The 18771-nt window shown below is 39.7% G+C and overlaps 3 protein-coding genes across 3 annotated transcripts; 2 read left to right on the top strand and 1 right to left on the bottom strand.

Moving 5' to 3' along the window:
* The first annotated feature begins 901 nt into the window (after positions 1–901).
* Positions 902–2258, top strand: LOC145908463 (uncharacterized). The gene is made up of 2 exons (XM_082995751.1): positions 902–1010; positions 1101–2258. The coding sequence occupies exons 1-2, from the start codon at positions 944–946 to the stop codon at positions 2243–2245; spliced, it is 1212 nt and encodes a 403-aa protein (XP_082851877.1). The 5' UTR covers positions 902–943; the 3' UTR covers positions 2246–2258.
* Positions 2259–2849: 591 nt separating this feature from the next.
* Positions 2850–4520, bottom strand: LOC145909613 (uncharacterized). The gene has a single exon (XM_082996983.1). It carries the CDS (start codon positions 4518–4520, stop codon positions 2850–2852), a length of 1671 nt encoding a protein of 556 aa, XP_082853109.1.
* Positions 4521–16048: 11528 nt separating this feature from the next.
* Positions 16049–17061, top strand: LOC145909612 (SCAN domain-containing protein 3-like). The gene is made up of 3 exons (XM_082996982.1): positions 16049–16102; positions 16230–16775; positions 16909–17061. The coding sequence occupies exons 1-3, from the start codon at positions 16049–16051 to the stop codon at positions 17059–17061; spliced, it is 753 nt and encodes a 250-aa protein (XP_082853108.1).
* Positions 17062–18771: the final 1710 nt, after the last annotated feature.

Here is an 18771-nt window from a genome sequence, read left to right as displayed (position 1 = left end):
AAACCAATCAAAAGACCCAATTGCAGGTCAAGGTTGACTTTAGAAATTATTACATACATATTGATTTGCAACAGTGTGCAATTAAATTTCGCCGATTTCACGAATACACACTTTACAGCATCAACTCCAAAATTCTTTACAGCATCAATTATTTCCTGTGGATATGATACATTTCCACACACAATTTCAACCTCGGGACCAAAATAACCACATTCAAGTAAGCATGATTGAAGCAACTGGTGGCTGTGTGATAATGAATAACAAACATTTTGGAGTGTCGTATTATTCGTTTGAAATATGAATGCTTGCTTTCAAACCTCAAAGTTGAATAATACACCAATGGGCCAGAGTAGTTCTGTTTTCCAAATACTGTGAAACCAAGAAGTTTAAATAGCAAACAGAATCTTCATTGTGTGAAGTAGTGGAGATAAACTCAACAATGCTTCTCAAACAGAGCAACAGTTTCCAAACATCATCTTGTGTGTTCTTACGGTGGCCCACAAGTGCCACCGCGAAATATTAACGAAGCGCGAAATATATTTTCACTGCGCGAAATATTTTTTCACAGCGCGAAATATATTTTCACTTCGCGAAATATATTTTCACTGCGCGAAATATATTTACATCGCGCGAAATATATTTACATCGCGCGAAATATATTTTCACTTCGCGAAATATATTTACATCGCGCGAAATATATTTCGACCGCTACAAATAAAATTTCGTAACATCGCGAAATATATTTTCACTGCGCGAAATATATTTACATCGCGCGAAATATATTTACATCGCGCGAAATATATTTCTTGTGACGCAAAATGTAGTGACAGGCCAGGTTCTCGTTGATTTCACTCCGTTCGTATGTTTGCACGACGGGTGACCGACTATATCAGCTAAGTCAGCATTTACCTACTCCAGTTGTTGGCAGGGACTGTTCAACTGAATGAATTGTTTAAATTGTGATCACTATGTGGGACTTGATCATTCATTTTGTACCCATTGTGGCCATGGTAAGTGTGTTTGTATTGTGTATTTCCAGTTGGCCTACATTCATTGCAATTTTGTTATTTCGGTTTGGACAATACAATTTTTCCTTGCAGGGACCACCTTTGATGAAACACACCTCATCACCCACTACTTTCAACTAGGATATGAACACTCTGAAATTTTGCATTTGTTGCAAAATTACCACAATGTAACTTTCAGTTTGAGAACCTTGAAAAGACGCTTACAAGAAATGGGGCTGCATAGACGTGGTGCTTGGCAAAAAGATCCGAATATTATAAATGATGCTGAAAAACGAATCAAAGAAATTTTAGAAGGTCCATCTTCATGTGGGGGGTACCGTTCTGTGTGGCATGGTTTGGAGATGGAGGGTTTGAGAGTTCCAAGATCCTTTGTTGCAGAAGTTTTGAATAAAATTGATCCTGATGGCTGTGAACTCAGGAGGGGCCATCGTCTGAAGCGCAGAGAGTATAACAATCCAGGGCCCAATTATGCCTGGCATATAGATGGTTATGATAAATTAAAGCCATTTGGTTTTTCCATACATGCAGCCATTGATGGTTTTAGTCGTAAGGTCCTATGGCTTCATGTTATACGCTCCAATAAATGCCCACACACTATAGCTTCCATGTACCTTAGAACTGTTTCACATGTACAAGGTTGTCCAGTGCAAATTGTGTCTGATTTGGGCACAGAAAATGGGATATTGGCAGCAGCACAGTGCTTTTTCAGAAACAGTATCAATGCACATCGATACGTTCCTTCACCAAGGAATCAGAGAATTGAAAGTTGGTGGTCAACATTGTGCAAGTTTCGTACTTCTTGGTGGCGAAACTTTTTTGGTGATCTCGTGTTTAAAGGTGTTGTTGATTATTCACTTCCTTTAAGCAAGGAGTGTGTGTGGTATTGCTTCTCCAAAGTTCTACAAAGTGACTTAAATTTTGTAATGGATCACTGGAATAGTCATCGAATACGAAAATCAAGACACAATGTTATAGCTGGTCGCCCAAATTTACTTTACTTAATGCCAGAAAGGTATGGTGGAAGAGCAGACATGATAAATGCAGTCTCACAAGAGAAATTTCAAGTGGTGTGCAATGATATTTCCCCACCCGAAGAAGTGAACGAATATGAGGAATATTTTGACTATGTTCGAACTGAACTTGGATTTGTCATGCCAACCTCCTGTGCAGAAGCACTGGCAATGTACAAAGGGATAATGGAGGTTGCAAAAGAATAAAAAGTCAAAGCCCACAGCCATGTATACATGTTTGTACTTCCGTATGTTGAACTTTGTTGTTAGTGCAAGTATGTTAATTGTCAAATTACATCAACAAACACAGGCAACTTTGTGAAAAATTGTTTTTTTACTCACTGATTAACAATCAGCATACTGCACTACTAGAATCTAAAAGAGGTGGTTTGTAAATGCTAGGATACAAATCGAATTTTTTTCCCATTATATTGCAAACAGATGATGGAATAGAAAAGTGTGAAAGACAACATGCAGTGTAAATGAAGAAAAGTGAGTGCATAAATGTACAGTGGCAAGTAGCAGTGGCACAAAAATCTCACAATTATGCAGCAGTACCTCAAAAATGCAATAGTAAGTGTCAGGTAAAAACAATTTTGGTATAAAAGGATGAAATACGTTTCACCAAAACAAACACGAGGCAGTTGAATAAAAAAATAAAACACTAATTTTGCTTCGACAATGCTGACGGTCACGAACACAATAGTGAGTACGTAAAAAATCTAAATTGCTGTTTTGCCATATAACACTTGAAACATGCAATGAAGTGACAACTACTTATGAATATAAACAATGAAACAGAAGAATTTTTTTAATGTAAACCAAATGCCTGGCCATTGGACATTGCTGTAATAAAGATGGATTTGAAATCTTGAAGTTCTTCCATATGTTTTGTAGGGAGCGTAATTGTTTTCGCACATGCACCAACAACAGGAAAACAGATGGTGTGGTTTGGGTTGTTGCTCATGCAGTCATGATTAAATTCCACAGATATGGACAAACTGTCACCAAATATTGGCCTATGTTTTTGGCCTGTTAGCCAACCTAGCACACCAGCTGGAGTACAATCAGCTGCTGCAGTCATTGTCTCTCCAATATTTTCTACATTGACTTCATTTTCACTGTTAGTACAGCAGTAAGCCAAAACCTCTTCTGTGGGGGCCCGAATACAGTTATCCTCAATATAGTTCAAGAAATCTTGAAAGTTATCCATTATCTTCTCCTCTACGCACCGCTTTGTGGAATTTTTTGAGGAATATTGCGGTTGCAGTAAACTTGACACATAATTGGCATCAACAGTCAATTTGCCTGGAATGAATAATGGTGCAAAAAGTAAGGCATTATTTTTGACAACATTGAACAAACCAAACAGACTCAGCCCTGAAGCAAACTCTTTGAGGTAGCAAAGCCGCTTATTAGTGATGCTCACCATGATTGTGCGACTAATTTCACTAGCGCTATCAATGTTGATTTTGCCTGTGTATCCATTTTCTGTAATTATGTCAGTATGAACAAGTGGGTCAGCACAAACTCTCTGTATCAGTTGAACTTCATTCTCAGTAAAGTGTTGGTCAAGATTTAGTTTGGTTATATCAACTGAATCCATGTTAGCAAGAATTGTGAACACATTTGGGTGTAAGCAATGTGGAGCTGGCCCACCTTGCACCAAACTTGCAGCTATTATTTCACCACATGCTTTGAAATGTCCATTTTGGACATGAAGCATTGAGTCAACTGGGGCACCATCAGGAAAGAATTGTTCACAAATACTTTGCAAAACAAGACTAAAGAACTCCTTAGCCATTGCACCAGAATCAATCCCTGTCTCACCTTGAAATTGGACAACCAATTTCTTTTCTGCTGATTTCTTTTTGGTTTCTCTTTTCCACAAGTTAAGTTGACGTTGAATATGAGCCCCACGGCGCACACAAATAAACAACTGGTCTAAATCATCAACTTTTTTATGCAATGACTCTAGTGCAGCATTCAAATCATTGAATTTTTTGCCATCATGCCTTTCGAGTTTTGGGGCTAACAAATCACATTGATTGCCAATAATATTGTCCAGTTCACTAGAATCAAAGTAATCAGTAAAATCAGGCAATGAACTTTGTAGAATAGAGGGAGATTGTTTTCCATTACTAGAGCATTCAATGTTACTTGAATCATTTGTTTCATCATCTTCACTGTCACATTCAAGTAGATATAACATGATCTTCTTGTAATCTTTACCAATGCTCTCCTTGTATTTGACTAGAGTGAATGGCTGATTTGTTCCAGGCAATACTTCAACAATTCGCCCATCTTTAAAAGCAAGGTAGTATACTGCACCATGTCTTTGACTCTTTGGATAAAATTGAAAGTACCGTTCTTTGGCTTTATTCAGTATGGATTGAACACACTCTTTTCTTCCAACATTAATTATAATGGATTGACCCCGAACTGGCTTCAACTTAAAATCTTTCCCTCCATATTCAAGCATGCCTATGTTAACACACACTTCCTCATTTTCATCCTTTTTCGACACTCATTGCTTTAAATTCACTAAATGGCAAAATTTCTGTTGCACTTTTGGGTTTCATGGATGATGTACCTGTAGATTTTACATGTATTATTAAACTTTTGTTTTGCAAAGTTAACCAAAGTTGTTCAGCTACAGGTTGTTTGGCATACTAACCATTTATACTGGAATTAACATTTTCAATCACAGAACCCTCATTTTCAGATTTAGACAAAGTAGGATGATTGCTGCCATGGGCTTTCTCTGCAACACAGAATCAATCTAATTATACTTGCACAATATTATTTTACTGGCATATATGTCTGTCTGATATATTAACATTTACAAGAATGTTACCTCAAAATAACAGATTGACAAGGCTGATAAACGACAATTAAAGAATAAACCACTTACCGCGTCCGCAATGTGCACAATACAAGTGTTTTTGAAAAAGTAGCCTTCCACAATAGGGATAAAACACTCAAACTATTTTTCTATTTGAACTTAAATGCACAGACTATAGCATATAGATGTACGTGAAAACTTGAAACAACTAGACTTCCCGCCAGGCATTTCTAATAAAAACTAACAACATATTTCGCGCGAAGAAAATATACATCGCACAGCGCAAATATATTTCGCGCGGTGAAAAAATATTTCGCGCAGTGCAAATATATTTCGCGCGATGTAAATATATTTCGCGCAGTGAAAATATATTTCGCGATTCGTTAATATTTCGCGGTGGCACTTGTGGGCCACCGTATGTTCTGAATTTTATCTAAAATAAATTGTGGAAAAAGCCTCAAAGTACACCAATTTTGTGATGCATTTCCCGAGAGCCTTTTGGATGTTGGGCTTAATTCAGGCGGTTTGGAAAGGGCATCTGAAAGTGTGTACGAAAATTCTTCAATCCTACCATTGACAATTTCCCACGTTAACCACCTGTTTTTTACCAAGTAAGAAATGTACAACATCATATCAAATGCAACCACACCTTCAAATATGTCGTGGGCAGTACAAGGTGGCAATCCAGGGTTACACACATAAAAAAATTGCAACTCATTGAAAATACTTCCTTTCACGGAACCATCATGGAATAAGTGAGAGTTATAGTCAAGCTTTGTCAGCATGTTTTTCTTCATTGTACAGTTTTCCTTATGCTAAAATTTGTTGTGAATCCCCCTAACCAATGACTTCCAAGATTATCACCACAAATCATCAAGACACTTCCACGAACAGTAAAACCAACACCAATATCAATGCCTTCACTCTCTAACAATTTTAGATCATTTATCAGTGGACGAAACAAACTGTCTTTGCACAGTTGGACTAGCTGAAATGAATCAACCTTTGATCTGTTCCAGGCATAGAGCGTGTAATAAACTGCTAAAATTTTGTGCTTTTTCTTTGCAGAGCCAAGCGAATTTACAATTTCAAATGCATCCTGATACAGTATGATTTTTATAGTGTTTTTCTTGTTGAAACAAATGATTAGATTTAAATACCAAACCATCTGCAAAGTCAGTTATACCAGTTGTGTGATTGATAGGGTTTAAAAACTGATGCTTAACCAGTGAATCTTTAAACATGGATTTAATAGTTTGTAGAATTGGGGTGTAGTGAAAAGTGCTGCCTGACTATCCAAGAATAATTTGAATTGGAGAAACATAGTTGAATTGTTTTTTAAAGTACTCTTCCCTGCTGTATGATGAATGAAGAACAGTTTCAAAACTATCCACTATTACATCTTTGGTTTTTAAATCACTTATAAGTATGGATTCAAGAGAAGCGTGAATTTCAGCTGAATGCTGGAATAGAAGTTTACTTAAATGATCAACTATTCCCTGAACAGTGCTTACTGGTACCAAATACTTGTACTGGAGCAAAAAATAAAAAAGTACACATTCTTTAGTTACGTCAGCATCCACAATTTGTGAACTTGCTGCGTCTGTATGAACAGGTTCGATAGAAAACGATTCCTCACAGTGACTTGTTTCACATGACAGCGAAATAGGTGAGAAGAAAATGAATTTACAATACACAAAAAATCTTTTCACAGCCATCCATAGGGCTAATCACATCATATCCCTGACGAATGTGTTGTTTTGCATGCTTAACTACATCTTCCCCAGTAAGAAGTACTTTTTGGCAAAATTCCAAGCTACATGTGCATCTATCATGTCATATTAAAGAACAGTTCCTAGTATCGTGATGCTATTGTTTAACACGCAATTGCTTTGTCCCGTCACCAACCTGTTACATTTAGCCACGGGCACTTTTCAAACTCATGTCAACTCGATTAGAACGAACGAACATTCATGCTAAATGACACAAGTATCGCTCCACACGGCTCCCGCAATGGTATAAACGAACTTCTGATGTCGTTATTAGCGCATATATTGCACCAGTCTGTAAAACCCCGCGATACTCGCCTTTCTTTGAAACGTTTTACACAGTATGTACATATGTGAAAATTGTGATGTTTTTTCTCTGTATCATGTGAACAAATAACGTTTTTGTTCAGAGTAGGCACTCCACATAGAATAACATACATACCTAACTCTCTGGCAGAGCACAGTCTTTGTAAATACCATGACCCTTACAAGAATGCTCAGCCTCTGTGTGTTGATGTTTAACTGGGGTGGTCGGGGTTTGTGCACAGTTTGTGGTGGCACAAATGGCTTACGCTTAGTCCAGGGGTGCACAACCTTTTTACTATTGCCGGCCGCAACACACACACCACTGTGTGCTAACGGCCGCCACTGAATATACTGCTTTTCCAACGATATACTCCTGATAATTACGACAAGTTGACGTGAGCATTATTAGAAAGGAATGGCAATGATTCCATACCTGAAAAAATGTGCACTATTTATTATTTACATTTGCCAAATTACGTATATGACAATGTAATGAAATGTCGAATTATTCAATGGCTGCCTTGTTCTTGCACACTAGGTTCACGTCTCCATCATAAAACAATCCACTTCCCATTTGGGATTAAACGCCCCTTTTCTCTCGTTTTAACAACCTTTTGCGTTTCAGCGACATGACTGATTGATTCCACTGTTTGTATCTTTTCGACAACTGTACATGCGTACATGACAATTCACCGATATGCTATTAATGTTTTATGACGTCACCATCCCTACTGTTGCTCTTTACGAATGTGTATAACGCGGAAATGGAAATGGACCAATCAATAGCTTAACTCTTGAGACCGCTATAAAAACAAGTTTCAGAAGCAACGACGTCCGCCAATACACATATTTTGATACAAATGTGCACGGCCGCAAAAAATAGCGGCCGCAGGTTGTGCACCGCTGGCTTAGTCCCACAAGCAACCTTTCTGTCACCGCCCCACCAGCAAGGCGATGCCAACTCGCTTTTGCTATTGCGTTTTATTTTGTTAAAATGTATGCCGGCACAGAACCATTGGAAAAAAAAAATATGGTTTCAGCAATAGAATTGTCAGGAACATTATTATCAGCTGGCGTTTTGTGACTGGAGAAACCCAAAACATTTTATCGTATTTTTTTATAATAATTTTAATCCGTTGAATTGTTACATCATAAAAAAAACCATTCTACTGAAAAAATACTAAAGTGCCGAATATTTAAATAATTCGACTACTGCATGTATCAGTGTGAAAAAATGGCATCGCTACATTTGATTATTTTCAGTTACGACGGCGAAGAATACACTACGTTTTTTGAAGAATTCTTGAAAAGTACTTGTCACAGGGGTTTGACCGCACCGTCAGGAAAGAACAGTATTCTTTTATTCTGCGGCACAGTTAACAAACTGTGACACGTTCACTAAACAAACAAACAAGCACATATTAGTGAACATTCACACATGCAACATGACATACGGTATTAAACTCACCAATACAAGATGCACAAGGACCGACTTCGAATAGCATTCGGTTGCACCAGGTAAATTTACGTTATGCAGTCACTATTTATAACTTAAGCAGATATTTAACCACCAAAACAGTTTAATGCACGCGGACAAGTTCAACACGTGGCAAACATTAAGACTACATCATATAGTTGGTAGGGGCATTATGACGTTTCTATTGTTGTGAAATTTCCTCACACGGGAAAGTTACGCGCACAGAAATCTTTTGATAAGTCGCAGCGACGCTCAATTTTTACAACACAATTTCGACGCGCGTTTGTATCAATCGTTTATCAGTGTTTCTCAGCGACCATTGTCGCCGGGTCATCATGTGGTAGGTGATCGTCCAACTGGTACGACCACACACAGTTTGTGAATGGGTCTTCGCACAATCGTTGCTCTCGATCGAATTCGAACACTGCGGACCACACCGAAGTCATCAGGATTGGTTGATTCAACGCGACCGATCGACCAAAAACGTCTGGGGGCAGCATCATCAACCAGAAGGACAACATCACCGACCTGGACATTTCTCTTCTCATGATGCCACTTCTGGCGAGCGATGATTGTACGCAAGTATTCCCGAGACCATCGTCTCCAAAATTGATCTGCAATAGATTGGACCTTGCGCCAACCTCGGCGCGCGTAGCAGTCACGATCACTTGTGACGGTTGGAGGCATCCCTCCGGACCGATTTATCCTTAGCAAGTGATTAGGACTCACCAACGTCATCAAGTGTGACCGGAGTCAGGGGTCGCGAGTTGATAATTGATTCCGCTTCAAGCAGAAACGTTTGCAGTTGACCATCGTTGAGGACTCGTTCGTTCGTCAGCAAGGAGAGGACGCGTCGAACAGACCGAATCATCCTTTCCCAGGCACCTTCCATGTGACTTGCACCAGGTGGGTTAAAGTGCCACTGAACTTCTTCGTGCCGTTATCGGAATAAATTTGCAGCACTTCGCCGCGACGAGCAATAAATCTGTAAACTGGACATAATTTGCCCTTCAGGCTTTGCGTCGACGCCGGCATACCAAACATGCGCGGAGAACACGTCGCACCGCCACTGCACCTTTAACGATCCAATAGCGTTGGTTCATCTGGGACAGAATGTGGTTCATGCCCGAATGTCCACACTCTGCATGGAAATGGGAAATTAGCAACTCAGTCAGGTACGAGTTGTGAGGCAAAATGGCAGGATGTCGAGCCTCAAAAAGGATTTTCCAGACGACCGCCAACCCCAAGCATTCCATCAATCATCACAGGATCCATACGAAAAACTGCCGATGACTTGCTTGGTTTCTTCAAGTTTCCATCTGGGGTGATTGCTATCATCCATTGTGAGAAATGACCTCGTTGCACATATTTCACCAACTCGGCTTCAGCCGTCTGCAGCTCATCAACTCTCAGGGCCGAGGAGCCAAATCTCGCGGTTCTCGCACTTCGCAGAATTGCCTTCAAACGCAAAAACCATGCAGCAGCACGTTTAAGTTGATACAAAGAAGAAATTTTCGTTATTAAAACATCTGTGGGAGGACATTTCTCTACCACAGTAAACACACCACAAGGTTTCTTATCAAATACATTAACCTCAACAGGATCTGTAGCAGCGTCACCAAACATATTTGGCCAGCAGTCGGGCGTCTTCTTGAGAAACGATGGTCCACCACAATTCACTCCTCACCAGGGCATCGGCTGCCAAATCAGCAGGGTTTTCCGTCGTCGGAACATGTTTCCAGTTCTTCACACAGGTATTCTTCTCGATCATTGGGAGACGATAGTGCACTTTGGACCTCGACCAACAATCTGGGAAAAGTTCGACTCTAAAAAGAAGCGCAACTGTCGGAGAAGAATTTCTCGGGTTGGAACATTTTGGTTCGAGAAACAAACCGATACGCCGAAGAGGGAATCGCACAGGGAAGCTCACCCCCAAGTCTCGGTTTCGCAAATGGGAACCTGTGACCATCGATGAGATGAAAGTTTTCTTTGGGCTCTATGTCACAAACAGTGTTATGACGAGTATTGGCAGACAAATATTGTCACATTACCCCCGAATTTGGAAGGTACATGTCACGAAACCGATACGAGGTTTCCTTCATTTCGTTGACAACAGTGAAAAAGAAAGGGGCGAACCTGTAAACGACAGGCTCTTCAAATTTCGGCCAATTCTGGACTTGATAGAATGATAAGAGGGAAACCTTTTTTCCTCCTGTTTATCGTAATTTAATGAACGGTCTGCTCGACAAGCCTGATTTGATTAAACGTGATGTTAGCACCTCGGGGGGGTTGTGCGTTAGACACCGGCATCGCTCCTTGTTGGTGCGCGTTGTCAATTCTTTATGCGCTCTTTTAGCTTTTTCGTGCTTTCGCCTTTTTTTTTTGAATAACGACCGAAACGTCGTCCGAACCCAGTGATAGTTGCTTGTGGTGCTGCAGTAAGCATTATGCAAACATATAATAAGTCAAAACCTATTTAAAAATTTCTCAACTCGCTTGTGTTTGTTTTACCATTTATACATTAGAAATACTCACAAGCTCAAATGTTTTACCAAATGGAGTGTGCTTTGATAGAAAATTTTAACTTTCCAGACCCTTGCAAATCATGCATTTTTTTTGTATTTTCTAAAAAACAACCATGAAGAAATGACAGAAGAGAAACAGAGTAAAAAACGACTAAACACAATATTCAACCATTGCTTACATATAATGTCACACTGAATGAATTGCTTTTGAACTGCTCTAGCTGTTGTCTGATGTGTTGTGGTTATGAAGGTTTCTTTGTGATATCCATGTACATTGCACTGGGCGAACCCGAATAGATTCGCCGAATATCAGCACAGATTTTGCGCAAAATTCGTATGCGAATATTTATTGAAGCATAATATGGTTGTGTGATACAACCGCCAAGGTTTTTGTTTTTTCACGTGACCAATAACGGCAGCACTGCTTATAACGCCACGAGAACTGATGTAATCGTTTTTGCAATTGTAGCAAAATCCCGGTGGTCTAACATCGTATACAGTTCTGGGGGCTGCTCGCAGGACGGGTTTTCATGACCAAAATACAGAAGAGCGTTTAAAAACAAAAGAATGGAAGTCCTGTGTTGTTCAAACATGACATAACGGCTTTACTACGTTACGTCAAGTCAAAGTATCGTTTTTCGTAAACACTAGCGGTAGCGGCCACTGTTGGTTTTGTTGGTTACCATAACTTCATTAAACTTTGCTCTATGAGCGAAACCATAGTTGATGATGCAACATGCTTTCGCAGGTGATGCAAACGACCAACTATTATTGACGTCGGGTTCGCACGAACCCATTCGTGTAACAACATTTTCTTCTCGTTAGGTCTCAGAAATACCCCCTACTTGCTATATTTCACCTCTAATGCTGCATGTACAAACTGAATAATTACAGGACAAAAATATCTAGCCGATTTATGACGTCACAGTGGACATTCAATCAGTTGTAATTTTTACGCCATCTCTGTTCTTACAGTAATTATTCTATTTTCATTATAACAGCGCGTTGCTGGTGGTATTGCGGCCAAAACATTATTGTAGACTTTTGTTGACGCAAGCAACTGTTTTTCCATCCTAGTACATTCAAATGAATGTATTTTTGCGCGGCCAAGGCGATTTCATTTACCGTCTATATATGGACGCTCGGGGTGGAAAGAGATTTCAACACAATGTACCAACAGGCGATGTTTACTAAAATTAGGAGAATTTCTAGGGTTATGTGCCAACCTTTTTTCTAGAAAATATTCTGAACTGTCAGGCAACAAAGACTTGAAATTCCAACAAGAGAAAGAAAACACAAACGAAAAATTCAATGAATTAGCAGGAGTTTCGAATGGAGTCAGCTGATATATTAGTAAAAAATCGATTTCACAAATAAACACAAAGCTATACGGTAAAATAAAACTACTAAAGTTAAAAAGCAAGAAACCCTGTACTGCTGCCTTCCCTATGCACTGCAATGGAAGGGGCTCAGACTTCAGAGGCGCAAAGATAAGCCGAATGACGTGACACGCAACGCTACACCACCTGCAGCACGAACGTACGCCGTAAACACAACACATGAGAACGTAGAAAGGGCGATGATAAAAACCAATGAACAGAACGTTGCATTGAATTCTTAATACTAAATCGAAGATTGGTGTCGCTGAAAAAAAACTAAGGGAACAGTATCACAAACGAAAAATATTCAAGGTATACAACAAAAGCTATGCAAACACTTTGTATTCATGGACGAATCACTGCAACTGCTGGCGGTCGTTTCAAAGCGGTCTGTGGCCCTTCCATATCACCGCATCACCTGAAGAGCTGGCAGAGGCCGGGTTGCGGGATCAAGTAAAATTGCCGACGAAATACTAGCTGGCGGTAGTGTAGCATTTCCAATTACATCATTTTCGATAAATAATTATTTTGTCCATGATTACTACACTATTCCCTTCAACACATATAGTAGAATGATCCGAACGGAGGGAGTTTACTGCATCCAATTCCTGTGAAGAAAACGGGTATTACATCTTCTCTCAACTTTGAATGTGGAAATATATTTTGTGTACAATTACCGACTGCCCTTCCTTGGCCCTGTAAATCATCGCATACGGGGTGAGTTACTACATTTCATTAAACACACGCAGCATTCCTCCCATCATGTTGAACAATTGCAATATGCTGAGCGCGGGTGAGGAGAAGCATCTGGCTCCTGGAACGAGCAAGAAGATATCCCTGTTTACATCAACGATTGCCGTGTAAGGCGAAGGCGCCGGTGGTCGTTCCATATCACCTGCAGAGTTGGCAGAAAATGAATTGCTTTTTCTGTGGTGGGGTTTGTTTCATTGGGAAAGCAAATAACCAGGATTTGGTGGATCGTTTTGTTGGCTACCTGCACGAAATTAGAATCGCGGCCTCAAATAATCTTTTTTTGTCGTTTTACTGGCGTCATTAAACAGTTGGTAAAAAGATTGGTTAATTTAACAAACATTCCGATTCTGACTCATATGATTAAAATCTTGCGAACATACCTGCCTTGATAATCACCGACACAATTTTGTAGTGAAACTAAACAGTACATATTTATAACCGGCCACCGACCAAATTCCCAATCACACGCAGCGAGAGGTCGCAAAGAAACAACCATCGACGCGGATTATCATAGTGGACTATCTAATTTGGTATAATAGCCATGATGTCCTACCATTTGTAAAGGTAGTTTCGAAACTCTGCGTTTTTTCGAGGCGCTCGGTGTTGATCCGTTCAAGCAGGCTATTTCAGTGCCGGGTGTCACTTCGGTTTGTTTAATGAAAACAATTGATCCGAGTATCGGCCTGCCTCTTTTTGGTAAAAAGTTTAGTTGTGGGTGGTCCGGCCAATATCTTTCATAGGTATTACGAACGCGGTATTACCAGAATACACTCGGTCAAATACGATAAACAGGCGCGTCTTTGTCAATCGTAACGCGTTGTATCTCTCGGCGGTAGGAAAGGCACACGGGACGTCGTTTTTTCAGTCCACGTAAGACATTCCAGCATCAGTTTAATATGGAAGAAGTTCGTATTGGCAAGCGTAACATTCCGGTTGACGGTTAGTGTCATGAAAACATAAGTGCTATTTCCACAGGTGCGAAACTTGCGCACACCTATTTCCAGCATGGCATATCTGTTCAGGCCCCCTGTTTGGTATAGTTCAATGTGATATCGCCGTTCCGACGGATGAACATTTCAGTGAAATGTGTCCCATTATGTTTCACTTGCTGATATCGGTGAGTGCATGAAGAATTACGCAGAAAAACACAATATGACTGCCGAACGCCGTTGTTTGATCGCGAGTCTAAAAGACGACAAAATATTACTTACATCATTTACCAGTGCGTCGCACGGGTGATATCGAACTGGACAAAAAAATTATTGGAGACACATTCAAATTACTCTGCAAGTAATAGGTTTGTTTGATTTTATCTTGTTGGTCTGGGCAACCTAAGTTACGGGAAGGTGATAACAAACAAAAGAAAACATGTGGATACGTCGTATCAGTGCGAAAAAGATGAAAATTTAATGAGAAAAGTTCACCCAAATCTGCCTATTCATGTTGTTCTTTTTTTGCGTATGCTTGAATTTTATTACGTCTTTGTAGACCGGTCAAATTTCGAATTGACAATTTCCGACACAGATTAGTTTTATGTCGCTATGTTCGCAAACAGTTTTGACGAGGTTTCCTTCCCCTGCCTACGACCGCCATCGCACCGATTTTGTCGAAACACGTGTTGCCAACCAAGAATTTTCTCAACCCCGTGTTGTAAAAACCGCGAACGTCCGAATTTAAGATTGAATGGCGCGGAACTGGAATTGTAGATCTAACCGCGAAAACATATTTTTGTAAAGTTGGGGACGGTGCAGAGAAGCAAACGTCAAAGGGAATAAATAAATCGCAAAATCCTCAACCGGAAACGCAAAGTAATGGCTGGAGTCTCCACCGAACCGTTGGATTTTCAAAAATCAAAATAAACCCCTTATATAATTTTCACTTTTCCATTGTAAAACAGTCGATTCTCTCTCTCTCTCTCTCTCAAGTTCGCACTTGGAACAATTCGAGTTTCATTTAGAAATTTGAACAAACAAACGAAAGCTCAGCATGGAGAAGCTGTGGTTAGAGTGAGCTTCAATATTTACAGAATTGAAAACGTCATACGTTTGTTTGTCAAAATTGTCAAGCTAAGTTTTGGCACGAAGCGTCTTTTAAACACATGCTCAGCTGTGATTTTGAAAATAGGTATAAAATATGTTCATTACTGTCTCCGTTCATGACAATGCGATTGCTTTTGTCGTCTTATAATTTCAGTACTAAAAACAACCTGAAACGTTACCTCAAGCAAAGTTGTCCGAAGTTGCGCGCTCAAAACCGATATTAGTCGATGCGACAACCCAGGATGAGGAATCAACATTTGCTATAAAAAGATCACATTCAAACATACCAACAAAGACCCTGAACAAACACCGTGTAACGACGCGCGTAAAGGTTTGAAAAGAATAGGTTATACGTTACTTACTGAAATCTGCCGATTCACAAGTCTTTATTTATCGTGATTTTTGTTTTGAGTGTTGATCTTGAACCGGTTACGAATAACAACTGTGTTATTCCGGATATCGGTATGGATGTTGACAACCTGATTCAAAATACGATCAATCGGACAAATGCAGACATCTCCGTATGATATGCGGTTAGTATTTAATCCTCTAGACCAGGGTTGTCCAAAGCCTCCTTCAATGCGGCCGGCCGCCTCTTCTAGAAAACTTTTAAAAATTACCGTATATCCTCGCATATAAGCCGACCCTAGAAAAACAACCTGCAATATTGGCTGTGTGCTTTATGCTGAGAATATTCTTTATAATTTCAGTGTTACTTAATCCTCCATTACATTCTGTTTTATTCTTTCTTTTCTGACTTAGTGCCACATTTTTTACGATGGCTCAGAAAAGAAAAATCTCTGATGAAAAACGTAAATTCAAGGATAGTTGGGAATTGAGATTCCTGGTGAAAGAACAAAGTGGTCGAGTTTTATGTTTAATTTGTAATGAAATGATATCTGTTATGAAAGAGTACAATGTACAACGACACTACAGCACTCTTCATGTCACTGGCTATGATAAATACACTGGTGAGGCGCGGCGAGCCCTACTCAATGATCTCAAATCAAACCTGCGTAAGCGTCAAGAAAACATGTTTCAATTAGTGAAACCATTGCTTCTTATGATGTATCACTTTTGATGGCTTAATCCAAAAAGGCATTCTCTGACGGTGATCTCATTAAGCGATGTGCAATAGCTATGGGAAAGGCCATGGGCTTTAACGATGCAGCTCGTGGGTTTGAAAAAATTCCACTCTCGCATCAAACTGTTGCTAGACGTATTGAAGAGCTTAGCAATTTCGTTCAGGAGAAGGTCATGAATCAAATTCAGCAGTGTGTTTATTTTTCTCTCGCTCTTGATGAAAGCACAGATATAAGGGATGTCAGCCAGTTGCTTGTCTTTATTAGAAGTATTGACTCACAGTTTAATGTCAGTGAGGAGTTACTCGGCTTACTCCCACTTTTTACCACTACGAAAGGATCTGATATTTATGAAGCGCTGAATTCTTTAGTGAGCAAGTATGGTGGATTTCAGAAATGCTCTTGCATCGTTACAGATGGTGCCAAATCAATGACTGGAGCTAAAAGAGGGGTTATAGGGTACTTGAGAGATGCTGAAGTCGACTGCCCAATGCTTCATTGCATTATTCATCAAGAATCGTTATCTAGTCGCTGTATACGTTTATCTGATGTGATGCAGCATGTAATGAAAGTTATTAATTTCATTAGAGGCGGTAATAAAGCGCTGAGACATCTTGAAAGATTTGGATACAGAATTTTCTGACGTTTCACTCCATTCTACTGTTCGTTGGCTTAGTGCTGGGAAATGTTTGCAGCAGTTCTTCAGTCTGCGTAATGAGATTCTAAACTTTTTAGAAGAACTGAATGCAGACACTGATGGGTTTAAAGGTTTATTGCAAGACGTCAACTTTCTGAAAGGTCTTGCATTTTTCACGGATATTACTCAGCATCTGAATAAGCTCAATTAAGTTTACAGGGTAGGAATCAAACAATTGCTTCTCTGTATGGTTTCATAGATGGCTTCCGCAAAAAATTATGTCTCTTCAAAATAGAGGACAATAACTTCTGCTGCTTTGTTGAAACTCTTGATACCCTGATTGAAGACTTCAACAAGCGATTTCAAGATTTCCGGCACCTTGAGAAAAACTTCAATGTATTCAATGCTCCGATGACGAGACGATTTGCAGCTTGAATTGTGTGACTTGCAAAGTGACCAGTTTTTATTAAGCAAAGCTACACTGCCAATCACTCAATTTTGGCCTCTTCTTTCTGAAGAGCATAATCCAAATTTACGCCGTTTCGGATTGCACTTGCTGTCAATGTTTGGCAGTACCTACCTTTGTGAAGCAGCATAATCTACTTAAACAAACATCTCTCGAAGCCTGCCTTCTGGCTTCCAAAATACAGGCACATCCATCTCACTGAATTTTAAGTAAACTGTACCGTTTTACGTACTTCCTTAAATATTTTTTACGAATAAATTTATGGTTTATTCTTATTCATACTTGCTCAAAATTTCCAAAACTCTCTTATTCGTAGTATTCACATCTTAGCTTCTTTAATCTATTCCCCAATATGTTTTTATGATAAATATAAAGATTCATTTACACATGTACGTGTTTTACTTTACATACAGTGTATAAGAGGAAAAATGTCAACTGTGGCCCGCGATCTAATCTCCTTGCCGAATGCGTCTCATAAAGTTTGGACAACCCTGCTCTAGACCACGGTGTAATGTATCACACACGGATAAAACAAAAGGTTCTATTTACTTGCTGATAAACGGTTTTAGGATTGTTATAAAAGTTTCAGATTAACAAATGTAAAATAATATCATATTATTTGTTCATGTCTACATTACAGCTATGACCCGTTTCAAGTTGATTAGCGCCCAACAATACGCGAATGCCCCACCGAAACGCTGAATACTGGAAAGATTATGGTTTCAACTAAAAAATCAACCTATTTATTTGGTTTGTTGTGTTCAGCAGCTTTGATAAGATGCTACGAGAAGACGAAACAAAGTTGCAAAATGAGTATTGCGGATTGAGCTTTGTGAGGATTTATCCTCTCTCATCCTTTATGAATGTCGTAAAACATTTGTTTGAGCTCTTGACTATGGGGACACCCATCTGGCTTGTGCAACGAGCAATATCCCTGTTTACATCCACGAGATGATAAAGTGGTCGAGGTTTGTACAAACGACTCCCTGTGGGTGGAGCACGTACGCCATTCATCCCAATGCGAGTTTCTTTTGCGCTACAAGGGAGAAGACATTGCCAGAACGTTTGCGGCCCGAATTGGGAGCTTCTGAGGCGGACATGGCAACTATTTTCTCAGGCGCTTTTAATACATTTTGTTTGTGGTTTAAAAGAGAAGCGTATTTTGTGTCACTTTTCTTTCTTATACAATGGAGATTGCCGGACTGACCTGTAATGACGCAAATAAACAACCATCCCAGGCTGAACCGGGAAGCAATTTATGTAACTTCGCTAATCAACACTTTCAAAAAAGTCCATCATCGGTGCCCATGCGGTCGGTAAACCACGCAACCGCACAGGCCCAATCTTGCAAGTGCGGCATTCGCATACCCCAAGATTTCAATGCGACCATGTAATTTTTTTTGCTTTATCGCAACCCTTTCAGTAAATACCATTTTCTGTTTTGACGCGTGTTGT

The sequence above is a fragment of the Ascidia mentula genome, chromosome 7 (genome assembly GCF_947561715.1).
Source record: "Ascidia mentula chromosome 7, kaAscMent1.1, whole genome shotgun sequence".
NCBI lineage: Eukaryota > Metazoa > Chordata > Ascidiacea > Phlebobranchia > Ascidiidae > Ascidia > Ascidia mentula.
This window is presented reverse-complemented; position numbering and strand designations above follow the sequence as displayed.